Consider the following 13,956-nt stretch of genomic DNA (forward strand, 5'->3'; position numbering starts at 1 on the left):
GGACTCTGCACTTCACTGCCATGGGCCCAGGTTTAATCCCTGGTCAGGGAACTAAGCTCCAGCAAGCCACGTGGCATGGCCAAAAAAAAAAAAATCTGAATTTACTAAAACTTTTCTAGTACACTAAATCACAAATTTAGCTTTTGATTTCTTTGAAAAACTCAATCTGGACTACTGATAACAGCCATTTATAATGTTTCACAGTGACTCATCAGGTGAAATCAGCCTACACACATGTACACAAACAGCACATACCTAACACACTCCGTGTTCCTGACCAAAGCGTCAGAAATAACACAATTAGGAAACCCAGTCACAGAGGAGGCACAAAAGCAGGTGAAAAGTGGTCAGAGTGAAACTCTCACTAGCATAGCATTTTGATATGAACAAGCTAGTCAAACCTGAACGAAAGACATTATGGCAGGATTTGAACATGTTTTCAAAGTATGATGAGAAGGTGGTCTGTGGTAGAATATCAAAGCAAATTTAATTTGGGAGCAAGGCTGTGTTTGGAGGAAGGCTGACAAGTCCTGACTTGGGCAGACTCTGTCTCACTGCATATTATGGAGCCACTAAAACGCTGGGTCTGAGCAAAGACAGCCCCACGCAGAACCCTCTCTCCTGCCCATGGCATACTCTGGAGGACACTCAGTCAAGGCTGTTGTCCCAACAACTAGAAATTCCCAAGAACCAAGTGGCTAAACTCACTGCCCTTCAGCCCACATCACCAGCAGAGAGGGTGTAGGGGGGCAAGGTGGAGGCACCAAGCTCAGAAGGTAAGAGGCAGCCACAGAACACCCACATTCGTCCTGGTACATGAAGGTTCGTGATATTTTAAAGCTACAGCATCTATGATTTTTGGCTTATACGTGTGTGTGTGTGTGTGTGTACACACATACACATATACTCCTTGGGGATGGTAAGTTTCATCAGTTTAGGGTGGCACATTGTCCTGTTTAGGGATACTAAACCTGCCTCTTCCAAACTTCACTGGGCAACCTTCTAGTTTCACAAGAGTTAAGATTTGGTGCCCAAATCAGCCTGTGCCCCCTCCCCCCTTACTCTTCATGACTTCACAACTTGATCGTAGCTGCGTCTGAGCCCTCCTCTTTCCAGATGACAGCATCCATCACACAGCCCAAACTGATGAGAACAGCCTATTACAACCTGTGATCTTTTTAATTATTCTTCCTTGGACCATATCCAAACTCCCTACAGCTTTCTTGGGATAGAACAAAGACCACAATTCTACACAACTCTGTGACCCTGAAAAGCCAAGATGATCTTGGGAGAGGGAAAACAAAGAGAACAAAGTTGAAGGACTCACACTACCTAATTCAAACTTACTACAAAGCTACAGCTATCAAAACAGTATGAAACTGGCCTAAGTGCAGACTATAAATCAATGAAACAGAAATGAGAGTCCAGAAACAGATCTATATATCATCAACTGATTTTCCACAAGACTGTCTAAAACATTTTGGGGGTGGGAAGACTAGTCTTCAACAAACAGAAATCCACATGCAAAAGAATGAAGTCAGACCCTTCACACCACACACCAAGATTAATTAATATAAGTTATTACATAATGTAAGTAATGTAATTAATTCAATGGAAGTCAAAGACCAAAATATAAGAGCTAAAGTTTATATTCCAAAATTTTTTAAATGAAAGTAAGGGTAAATCTTCATGACCTTGGATTTGGCAATGGGCTCCTAGATATGACAGCTAAAACACAAGCAACAAAAGAAAAACAGATGAACTGGCCTTCACCAAATTAAAAAACTTTTGTGTCTCAAAGGATAATATCAAGACAGTGTGAAGAGAACCTACAGAATGAGAGAAAATATTCAAAAATCATGCATCTAATAATGGTCTTGTATCCAGAATGTGTAAAGAACTCACTCTTAAAACTTGATGACAAAAAATAATTTTAAAATGAGCAAATGATTTGAATGGACGTTTCTCCAAAAAAGATATACAAATGACCAAAATGTACATGAAAAGATGGTCAACATGATATCAAATGCAAATGAATGTCAAATCCAAATGTAAACTAAAACCACATATAACCAAATGTGGTATTTTAGTGACTTTCTGATAAGGTACAGTTTTTTGGTGAATTTATATTTCTTTCTATATTTTTAGGACCAATCTCATTTTTAATAAGGTAAAAAAAGAGGGGGGGAAAAAAACTAGAGAAAAAGCTTCTGTTTTTGCCATGTGATGTCCCAAGAGTGCATCTGTAGAAAAGTGCTTGTCAGCTAAATAAAAATCACATTTGATAGAAAAACAAAAACAAACAGAAACCAAACCACAATGAGATACCACTTTACACCCACTAGGAAGGCCATAAGAAAATGCTGGTGCAGATTCAGAGGGAACTGGAGCTCTACACACTGATAGTGGCATCGCATACGGGTACAGCTCCTGTATGGGGAAAACAGCCTGGGGGCTCCTCAGTAGGTTAAACACTGAATCACCATACAACCTGGCAATTCCACGCCCAGTGCAATATATCCACAAGAATGAAAGCAAGCGTTTACACAAAAACTTATACACAAATGTTCCTAACAGCACCATTCACAACCATCAAAAGGTGGAAACCCAAATGTCCACTGAACAAAGAGTGGATAAACAAAATGTGGTACCCTCATCAGATGGAGTATTAGTCAGCTATAAAAAGGAATAAACTACTGATATTTACTACAGCGTGGATGAACTTTGAAAACATTATGTTAATTGAAAGAAGCCACATATTGTACGAGTCCATTTATATTAAACATCCAGAAAGCATATTAGTGGTTATTAGGGGCTGCAGAGGGGAGAAGATGGGGAATGCTGGCTTTATGGGTTACTAGGTTGGTTTCCTTCAAGGTAAAGAAAAAGTTCCGGAACTAGAGAGGTGATGGTTTGCCTAACATCATGAAGGTACTTCATTGACTTATACACTTTAAAATGCTTAAAAATTGTTATATGTGTTTTACCACAGCTTTAAAAATACCATAAATCTCTAAAAAGCAGTATGTATAATACACTCTCAACTACAGAACAAAACCAACAAAAACCCAACACATGCGGACCCCCCAAAACGAAGGTACAGTGTTGTTCTGTGTCCTTCCCAAGTCTGTAGGCTCTCACATGTCCCAGGAACCCGTGAACTCCTAGAGCGGGGAACCAGAGTCCTTCTTGTCTTCATTTTCTCCCTGGTATCCAGCACAGTGCCCACACACAGCACTGTGCTTAATAATCTCATTCAGCAGCTCTCAGCCTAGCCATCTTAGAGGGCAGGGGGCTCTGCCAGAGAGGACATGCTTTTATCTGTTTTATATGTGTTTCCACATTTTCATTTTTGAAAGGTTTTTACTGCTTTAAGAAGACAGAAAAAAGAAAAAGTTTTTCAGTAACTACTGATCTAGACAACTGTCAAAATGTTTACGAAAATCCTGAATTGGGCTTAAAAATGGAGGTGTCTGGCACTACACTATACAAAGTAGAGGTAATGTCTGTTTCTCCAGAAAGGCTGGGGAGCCGACAACAGCACCAGGAAGGAAAGCCCTGCTACACTGAAATAAAGTAATTGGGTGCTATTGGTAACAGAGATTCGAGGTGCATTTTCAGTTTTCACAATCATCAAAATTAGACTGTAAAAATACACTAAAATAAAACAAAAACTCTCAAGTACCAAAGAGCCATACTAAAGTCCAATTTTACATGTGTAGCTGGTGGTACCCAAAGAGTGTACTGGTAAAAAGCACTTCCAGCTGACTTAATAAAGGAAGCTATTTGTATGAAAGGAAAAAAAAAAAGCACAGATTTAACAATAAGACATTTGATAAGCTTGGTATTTAATTTCAATCTGGGAAAAGGTCTCAGAGTGGGGTTTGCATAAGAGAAAGGTGTTTGAAAAGCCAGCTCCACACTGTATCTATTCTACAAACTGCCTTTCTGACATTCTACTTGGAGACAAACCCAACCCCAGAGAGCTGTTTAAACAAGTTCACCCTTAAGCCTCAGGTCTAGAGAATGAAAGCTTTGTTCTCACTCAAAAGAGACGTTTGATGTTTATGCTAAGGAGACCTGTCATTGCGACTTAATTTATGGCTGGCTGTAAATGCCTGAGCATCCAGCAAGGGCCCACCTGCTGCCCAAGGGAATGTCAAGGTAAAGCTGGAAGGAGAGGCATCACTATGGCAGAGCATGTCCCGTGTTCCTGGGACCTAAGTGTACAAACGCAGCCATCACATTCACTGTCTGCTAGCCACTTGGTATTTCTCCTCTACCCACAAGTTTATGTTGACATGTACAACCTTCTGTTTTCTTTCTTTGTTGTACTTAAACAGACACACTCCTGGCTCATTAGAGCAGGGGAGAGTATTTATCAGTGGTGTTTTGTATTTGCTTCCTGACCTACTTACTACACTATGATGTGTGGAGAGGTGACAGTGCACGTCAGTTCTGAGAAGAGGGATAGGAATGGTTGTTTCAGACAACTAGGACAATGAAGGGAAAAAAATCAGCAAGGATGGAGAATAAAACTAACGAGGTTGAGGACTTCCCTGGTGGTCTGGTGGTCAAGATGCCACGCTTCCAGTGCCTCTACTGCAGGGGGCACGGGTTTGATCCCTGGCTGGGGAACTAAAATCCCACGTGCTGCGCGTGGCACAGCTGAAAGAAAAAAAAAAAAAAAACACCAAAAACACCAAAAAACACCTAATGAGGTTGAGATCAAATTTATCTCAAGTAAAATGGGCAGGCAGTGGATTCAACAGAGATGAAGAGGTGAGGTAGAGATTATGACGTTCCCAGTAACGCACAAATGTCTGGCACTTTTGAGCGACTAGGATGAAAACTGTATATATAGGAGATAGTGAAATTACAGCAGGACAGAACTGGAATCATTTACCTAGGATTTTGCTGAGAGGATGGAAAAAAATGAATGAATTCAATTCAATTATTAAGTACCTAAAACACACAAGGCTCTGTGATAGAACAAAGACATATAAAGAAAATCTAAGACAGTTCCTAGGATCAACTTTCAGGGCGTAGAGGGTGGGAGAGTGGGAGAAGCAGAAAACTCTAAGCCAGTGTGAACCTGTGTTACTGAACACGGACCAAAAGGAAAGGCAGAGAGGATGGAGTTACTGGCTGGGGGACAGGACGAAGACAGAGCGGGTCCCACACTTGGAGGACGCTGGATTTGGCTGAGAAGGCCAAGACCAAGAAAAGCACAAGGCGTGTGAGGTCTAAAGTAAATGGGCAACAGGATGACAATGCCAGGGTTCTAGCCAGAGATAAGGGCAATGAGTGAGACTAGACCAGACTGCATGGATCGTGATGGCGGGCGAAGAGGTCTGGAGTCAATCCTGGAGGCTGCATGAAGGTGACAGAGGCCGCGCTCTTTCCATGGCTGAATCCAGTGGCAGGATGGAAAGGTGGGGACGGGTGGAAAGCTACTTTAATAGTCACCACAGCACACAGCAGAGTGCAGGATTTTGAGCACAGGCTGTGGAGTCAGACTTTAGGCCCGCTGCTTAACCTCCATGCCCCCGTTTTCTCACCTGTAAAATGGGGATGAGAGTGGCTCACAGAAGGGCTGTACAGAGTAAGCAATGCAGCACAAATGCCCAGTATTACCCTTGAGTAGATGGTACACACTCAGGAAATCTGATGGTTTTATTATTGCTGTCATCCTAGTGAATGAGAAGGGGCTGTGCTCTGGGTGGTTTTATGGTTGCTCTAACAAGCGTAAGTCAATCTGTATGCAAACTTCTTAATGGCAAGGACAGACAGATTCTTTCCTCGGTATCCCCCTCAACACTGAGCTTGAGGAGCTGGAGAAGTGCTCCCTAACACCTAGGGAGATGTTAAGAAAGAATACTGATTGAATCTGAATTTATCTACTGCAAGTGTAGAAAGTAATGTGCAAATGTACACCAAGACAATACATGACGATCTGGGGACAGAGGCGCTCAACACAAAGAATACTTTTTTAAAAAATAAAAATCCCTCAAATCACAAATTCCTCAACATATCAAAATCATTTAAAGCATCCACAATCTTCTCTCTTCTCCAAACCTCACAATGTCTAGGAAAAGGTTAACAGGCAGCAGCTGAAAGCCACATGTGGTCTCAGGACTTCTTTCCACATGTAAGTCCATCCACGGGATGGCAGGGTGACCCAGTCTCAAGGAGCCTCAAGCCTATCTCGGGGAGTGCACTTATCCCTCAATCCTGTTTTCCTTCTCCTCATATAACCATCTGACTCACCCCACATGCATTTTAAAAACAATACCTATTTACTATTTCAGTTTCTGTAGGTCAGAAGTCCAGGCATAGAATGACTGATATTGGCTGGGGCTTTCTCATCTAGGGCTGGGACCTCTTTCAATCTCACTCATTGCTGGCAAACTTCAATGACCTGTGGATGAAGGACTATAAGGGCCCCCCAACTGCCCTACTTGCTGATGGCCAGGGACCACTCCGATCCTAAAGCTGGCCTGCAATTCCTGGTCACGTGGCTCCCATGGGCAGTTCACACTTGAATGTTTACTTTCTCCCAAGCTAGCTGGGGCATCACTGCCTTCCTCTTCTGCAATCAGCTAGAAAATGCTCTGCATTCAAAGGGCCAGCTTGATTAGGTCAGGTCCACCATAACAGCGTGCCCATCTGAAGGTCAACTGATTTAAACCCTTCACAATACAGCTGACCCTTGAACAACTCAGGGGTTAGGGGAACTGACCGCTACAGAGTCAAAAACCCACGGATAACTCAACAATCACCCCACTAGATCTGCAGTTCCGCATTCGTGAATTCTGCCAACCGTGTACTGCATAGTACTGCACTCTAGTATTTACTGAAAAAAAAAAAAAAACAAACCCACCCATGTGTAAGTGGACCCATACAGTTCAAACCGCGTTGCTCAAGGGTCAACTGTACCACCTTCATTCATGTCTGAGTAACTGAGAACCAGTGTGTGTATACCTAAGGCTGGAAATCATGGGCAGAAGGGAGCAGTGGGGAGGACTGTGGTGGACATAATCAGCTCGTACTTTGTTTCTTTATTATCTATTTCACCTGCCAGAAGGTGAGCTTCATGAGGGTAAGCATTTCGTCTCATTTTGCTTACTGGTGTATCTCTGCACCTACAACAGCGCCCGTGTTACAGGAACCTTTAGATCACCACAGCAGTTCTCAATATATGTATATATATACCTGTTTATTCACAGGCTAGAAACAGGACTTATAACTGTATACATTACACTGGTACAGTGAAACCATCTAGGAGTCCTGGGAATTCCACAGGAATGATTCTCTCTGCCACAATCATCGCACTGCTTGAACAAAATACAGTCAATTTTCATTATTCATGGATCCGTATTTGTGAATCTGTCCACTTGCTAAAATTTATTTGTAACCCCAAAATCAATACACTCAGTGTTCATGGTCACTCACAGGTGAGCACAGAGGGGTGACAAATTTGAGTCACCCAACACACACGTTCCCACAGAGGTTGAGTAAGAACGCTCTGGCTTGTTTCAGCCCTCATACTGTTAACACGCGTTCTTCTCATGGTATGTTCAGTGCCAAGCTTTCTGTCTTTCTGTGGTTTATGCTGGTGGCCCCAAGAGCAGTGTGGAGACGCTGTCTAGTGTCCCCAGGTTCGAGAAGACAGTGACACACCTTAGAGAAAATCCATACACTGAACAAGCTTCATTCAGGCAGGCATTATAGTGCTGTTGGCCCTGAGCTCAACTTTAATGAATCAACCATATATATTAAATAATTTGTCTTTAAACAGAAACACAAACAACGTAAGGTGATGTGCTGACCAGCTGATGAAAGCACAGCAACCAGCAGCAGCAGCGGTCCAGGATTTGCTAACCCAGTGTTCAACTGGGCTTCACAGAACAGTTACCAAAAATAAGGCCACCTGACTGCGTTAGCCCCATTTTACAGATCGAACAATGACGTGGACAGGGCTGTGCCGTGGCAGCCCCTGGCGCACTCCGGCACACCATCCTGTTTTATTTCCTTCACAGCACTCATGACTGATAACCGTGTTTACTCATTTATTTTCAGTCTGAGCCTCTGCAATCATAAGTTCCATGAGGAGTTAGGGATTTTTGTCCCTCTTGTTCCCTGTGGCCTCCTCGTGCCAAGAAGCATTCCAGGCACACACCCAACTAAATGAATAAAGAAACCTCCTATATGTAATTGTGTAAATATTAGAGTGATTGATACTTTAAAGGGAAAGGCAGTTACTTTCATTATGTTAAATTCAAAATATTTAGCAAGACAAATGAGGCTTCAGACTAAATGCAGAGAGAAAAAAGCCAAAAAGAACACCACAGCTGCCTGAGGTGGCACCGTGTGAGATGCCCTACAAGCAGGTAAGACTGCCAGGGAGGCTGGTGGACCAAGACTACAGAGGAAGAAGAAAGCTACGCTAGGAATGGTATTTACCCACAATGGAGAAGCTGGAGGGCAGAGAGAACAGGCGAGACCAGAGATGCTGCCTCCAGGCCCAGCTGCAGGCTGAACCATGCATGTATGAGGCAGAGAAGCTGAGGAGAGCAAACCCAAGAGGCGGGACAGGGGACTCCAGCGGGCCATGAGGCCCCCTGCAGAGTGACAGCCTGCAGGGGACTGCCTGCTCGGATCTTTCAAAGGTCTGGGCACTCCCAGGCCAGGTGGAACTGATGGGCTCCAGAGGCCCTCAGCACTTCCAGCATCGGAGGGGGCTGATGAGCAAGAGGACTCCAGGATTTTCTCCTCGTGAACACACAGAGGAAAATGAGGTAAGACCCTCTTACATCAACTCCTGCTGTAACAGACAAATAGCACAAGGGCTCGAGACAAAGAGGCGGGATTCCAGAATTAATGTTCACCGCGGCTCTGAGCAAAGACTGAACCGTAAACAATACGGATTTCAAAATTAAAACAAAAGAGCCACTTCAGTATTCTAATTTAACCTTCAAAAATAAAGACGATTTCAAGCACCGCGGCCTGAGAATTCCATTCCACCTCAACACCCTGTGCTCCTGAGTTATTATGAGAACAGGCTGAGGCTGCAACGCAATTCAACTCCTGTTCCAAAATGCAACAAGCAGCTTCAACAGGCCACGCTGGAAGAAGCAGCGCGCCTCCTCGTCTCCTTGTCTCCTGATTCATATTTTGGTAGCAAGGTTACAATTAGCTCACCGGTGGCGAATAAACCTATTTATAACACAGCAGTCCACCTGAAAGACACAATCATCTCAAAAGGTTTTTAGAGGAAAACCAAGTGCAGCTTCTTCTTTTACTGACTGCAGATTTCCAAGGTCCTTTCGGATGAAGTCCTCAGTCTAACCTTCCTGTGTTCACAGGCACCATTCCGGCCACCTCTCTGCCTCCATGTTCTTATGTAACACTTACATGGTGCCATAAACATACCCAGAGTTGCGTAAGAATGAAAACGTTGCCAAACCAATAAAGCCTAAAGCAGGTCACTCCCTCCAGACTGTCTTTGATTAGCACAGGTATGCTGCCAGGTCTAGGATGTGAGGGCTTGTCAAGAGACAGAAATTAACTTGAGGAAATCTGAAAGGGGTCCACAAAAAAATGCAACAGAGAACAAATTAACCACAGTGTGACATGTGTTGCTTCTCTCAATCCCAGGAGCTACTCTCTGCCCCATAAGATAAAAAGTAACCCAACATTGCCTGTTCACTGAAGTCAGAAACTGTGTCTAAAAATACCACCCAGCCAACTGGCTGTCAGTAAGACAGTCTCACAAATGTCCCAATAAGAGAGACACAGACCAGTTCCTGACTTCATGGAGGCAAAACTGAGGCAGTCACAGAAAGGTGAAGTGCCTTACTCAAGGACAACCTGTCAGGGAGCAAAGTTCTGGGGCTGGAGAGCGGCCTCCTCCCCCCACCTGGCTCTAACCTTTAACCAGAGTAGCCATTTTATTGTGTTAATCACATCTGTTCCAGGAGCTCTTAACAAAACTCATCCGAGATTCTCTTTTTCTCTACAAGAGTTCACTTCTGCTGTATTTCAAACTCATGTCCACTCAACAAAAGTATAAGACTTGGCCTGAGATTAAATTTTGGGTTAATCACAGAAATTCAAAATATTCCCATCAGAACCTCAAATGTCTCCCTTGCAGCTTTTGTCTTAAGAAAATGAATGTCATGTTCTCCTGCTACTAATTCAGCTTTACATTTTTAAATACTGAAGTGACAATGCCAAAGGTAGGCCTTAGAATGTGGTCCACCTATTAAATGGATGCAGTTTATAACCTGGAACTCGCGCTCTGTACCACTGGCCTTTTACTAAGTCGCTGCTAGTTCACTATTTAACACAGACACCTATCCCTTCCTGTCCTCACATCCTGTCTTCACAGGCATCAGGGTTGCCTGGCCCTGCTGCTCCTCCCGGCCCACCTAGGGGAGCACGACAGAGGAAGCGTGGGGAGGACAGCAATCAACTTCTAGTTATCTCACAGCCTCTATGTTCCCAGAACTGATGCTTCACTTTAAGCCTTTTGCAACAGTGGTCTCTGTAGCATGCACTATTGGCAACGAGATGTGTCCCGGAAAAAACCGTAGTGTCTGGCCAAGTCTGAAGGCCTTCGAGAATGTTTGCTGGATACACAACCTAATTTCCAATTAACCAAAAAAAGAAACCAACTCCCTACTATGCCCACCCATCCTCACCCCAACAAACATCCATTTCAGGAAGGTTACAAAAAAAAAATGAACCTGCCCCATTCAGAACCAGTTGGATCATCAATTAAACATTCTTAACTAGCTCATGACAACAAGAAATATCCCACCAGACATTACACCAAACCAACAGGGAAATGGCTGTTAAGAATCTCAGATATATTAGCAACAGGATAAAAATTCCTAAGGAAGGAATTTACAGATTTAGTCATACACATGTAAAATGACAAACCTGAAGGCTGAATCTCCTTATTTGCTACCCTTCTAGAGAAATAACATCATGATACACACTCCAAAAACATGGCCCCAAAATAAGGCCCAGCATACATTATTCATGAAAACCATTAACTTACCACGAATGTCAGGCTGTGTTCACATACCTTCACCACATCTATCAGACCCCACAGCGCGTTACCTCTGCCACAGAGCAGTGAGATCCAGGAACACACACGACAGCCTTAGCAGAAGCATTACCCAGTGAACAAAGACCCCACCACACAGGCTGCACCACTGGAAACAAACATCAAGGCTGGAGGGGATGAACTTGTTTGTGAGACGCCAAAGTGGGATCATGTCTTTGGTTGATTGTCTCATTTCTAAAAGAAGCCTGAACCCACCTGAGAACCATTATTTTTTGGTGGAGAGAAGAGAGCCACAGAACACAACTTGATCTCCCACTGCTAGAAGGTTAGGGGCTGCCGAGAAGTCAGAGCAGCAGGCTTTGTACATCGGGAGCAAACACAGTCCTGACGGTCTCTCCCGTATCCAACTGTGGGTCAATAATCACTCCAATATAAAGGCCAAATATAACCTTCATCTGCTACCCCAATGCCAGCACAGGGTTGAGACGACTCCCTTAAATATTTTAGGGTTTCATCTGCATTCCTCAAGCCCGTAAAGCCTCACAAACGAGACACCCAACTGAATGTCCCACAGAAAGGTACCACTTTGGGAGTGAGAAGGATGGAGGTGCTACCAGGGAGCAGAAGGCTGTGGGAGTTGGAAGGTGAGGGGTGTGCAAGGGTGGGGGAGGACGTAGGGGGAAGGGCTGGGAAGAGGGCTGTGTGGGAAGGTAAATAAATCCTGACCAAGGGCCAAGAGCTGGTCTGGTGGTGGGGTCTTTAAATACTCTTGGGGGTGGGAGGCACGTTCAAGGATGTCACCTGAAAGGCATCCACAAAGTGACCAACAGAATGGACCCCCTGAGGTGGGGTGGGAGTGGCGAGGGAGAAAGCAAATACACCTAGATGCAGGTTAACCGTTCTGGAACTAGGTTTCCCAGCGTTAGAGAGATTCCAAAGCCAAGCTCCAGATAGGGGCCTGTTCGTCCCATTTCCTCCACCGAGCTTCCCCGGGGCATGTGGACTGGAGGTGGGGGTTTGGCCCCACTGAACTCAAGGGACTGCCCGAGGGGGAAATGTGACTCGCTTTCCCAGAACGAAAGGGAGGAAGGAGAGGGAGGGGAAGACGCACCCCAACTGCAGGAGGGAGCAGAAGGAAAGGCTGAAAACCCCCTTCCCCTTTTATCTATGGTGCGCAAGGGCTCTCAACGTCAGGATACCTCGGAGAAGCAAAGACCCCATTGCCGAAGCCCCATAATCTTGGCGGGAGAAAAGGCGCCCCCCCTCCACACTCCCCGCTGGAGCATCTGGAGGGAAGGAATGAAGACCCCCGCCCCTGGACATGCTGAGCGGCAGAAACGTGGATCTCCAAACCTCGGGGAAGGAAGCCTGCACTCCCTTCTATGGAACATGGGGGTGAAGGGAGTGCGACCCTCGAGAGCTCCCCGAATCCAGTCCCTCCTGGGAAAGGGCTCGGGTCCCCAGGGGCCCGGCGTGAGCCCGGTCCCGGCGGGGTGGCCGCGCCTCGGGGATCGGGGTAAGCCGACCCAGGTTGGGGGTCACCGCGACTCCCCCGCGCCCCCCGCCCGGCCATATTGTGCGCGTGGGGAGGGGGCGCGCTGTAGCCAGGGGCCGCGGCGCGAGGCCTCGCCCTCGCCTGGCCCGCTCCATCCCGGCCCCCGCCCCCGCCCCGGGACTCACCCTGGATCCCCCGGGGCCCGGACCCGCCGCTGCCGGCAAGCAGGAGGACAACAAGGGGGAAGAAGGAGGAGGCTCCGGCCGACTCCGCCATAGTAACCGCCGCCGCCGCCGCCGCCGCCGCCGCCGCAGCCCAGCAGCGCCCAGCGCGCGCGCGCGCGCCCCCGGCGCCTCCCCTCCTCCCGCGGCCCGGCTCCCGCCTCCCTCTCCTCCACCCGGCGCCGGCACGTGCGCTCCCGGCGGAGCCGGCGCCGCGGCCGCCGCGCGCGCCCCCGAAGGGCGGGGCCGGGCGCGCGCGGGCGCCCGCCTTAAAGGGGAGTGTCCCCGTTAAAGGGGTGGGAGGGGCTCGCGCCTCGGCCAACCTCACCCGTGAGTGCCAAGCACGGCGTGGAGGCCGAGCCCCACACTCGCGGCCTCCGCCCAGTTCTGCACCCCCCGCAGCGCGGCGTGATCTTATCAGCACCGACCGCCATCCCTTGCATAGAACGTTCTACGAGTCCCATGCGCTTGTTCCCTTTTCCTTCATGCCTACTGCTTAGCCTCAAGCACCCATCACATCCCACTGGGATCGTCGCAACTATCTCCTAATTAGTCTCCCAGCCCCAGTGGCCCCCTGCGATCCGCAGGACGCACAGCCACCTGTGTGATCGAATCATGGATGCCCCCTTCTTAGAACGTACAGGGCTTTTTAACGACAGTATTCAGTCTTGGTGAGGGTGCTGCGTGAAGCACTCGCACGCTGTTGGTAGGTAGAAACCTTTTGGTAAACAACTTGGCATTATGTATCAAATGTCTTAAAATGTTCATACCCCAGCCTCCCATCTTCAAGCAATAATAGAGATGAGGACAGGTATTTGTGAGAAATCTTAACTATGGCTTGTTTATCCCTGTAAAAGCTGGAAAAACATAGTATAGAAAACAAATTATGCCCCGTCCATACGATGAAACATTATTTACTAATTAAAAATTATGTTTGTAAAAATCATGACATGAGGAGATGTTCATGAGATAATGCTAAATGAGAAAGCAAAATACAAAACTACTTATAGTATTGTTCTGATTTTGTTGATACTATATAACTGCAAGGAAAAAAGACTGATAGGAACTTAGTCAATATTATCTGTAGTTATCACCAGAATAATTTTTTTTTACTTTTTCTTTAAACATTTCAGTATTTTCTAAATATTTTGCAAATAAGCTAC

General features: G+C 46.1%; 1 protein-coding gene across 1 annotated transcript in view; it reads right to left on the reverse strand.

Annotated features, from left to right (window-relative positions):
• The window catches only part of ACVR1B (activin A receptor type 1B), a 33,838-nt gene extending 20,810 nt beyond the window's left edge, over positions 1–13,028 (reverse strand). Inside the window, exon 1 of the mRNA XM_024992431.2 lies at positions 12,758–13,028. Within this exon, the coding sequence (XP_024848199.1) occupies positions 12,758–12,848 (91 nt within the window). The 5' untranslated portion in view covers positions 12,849–13,028. The remainder of the gene's footprint in view (positions 1–12,757) is intronic.
• Positions 13,029–13,956: the final 928 nt, after the last annotated feature.

The sequence above is a fragment of the Bos taurus genome, chromosome 5, assembly GCF_002263795.3.
Source record: "Bos taurus isolate L1 Dominette 01449 registration number 42190680 breed Hereford chromosome 5, ARS-UCD2.0, whole genome shotgun sequence".
In the NCBI taxonomy this organism is placed as follows: Eukaryota; Metazoa; Chordata; class Mammalia; order Artiodactyla; family Bovidae; genus Bos; species Bos taurus.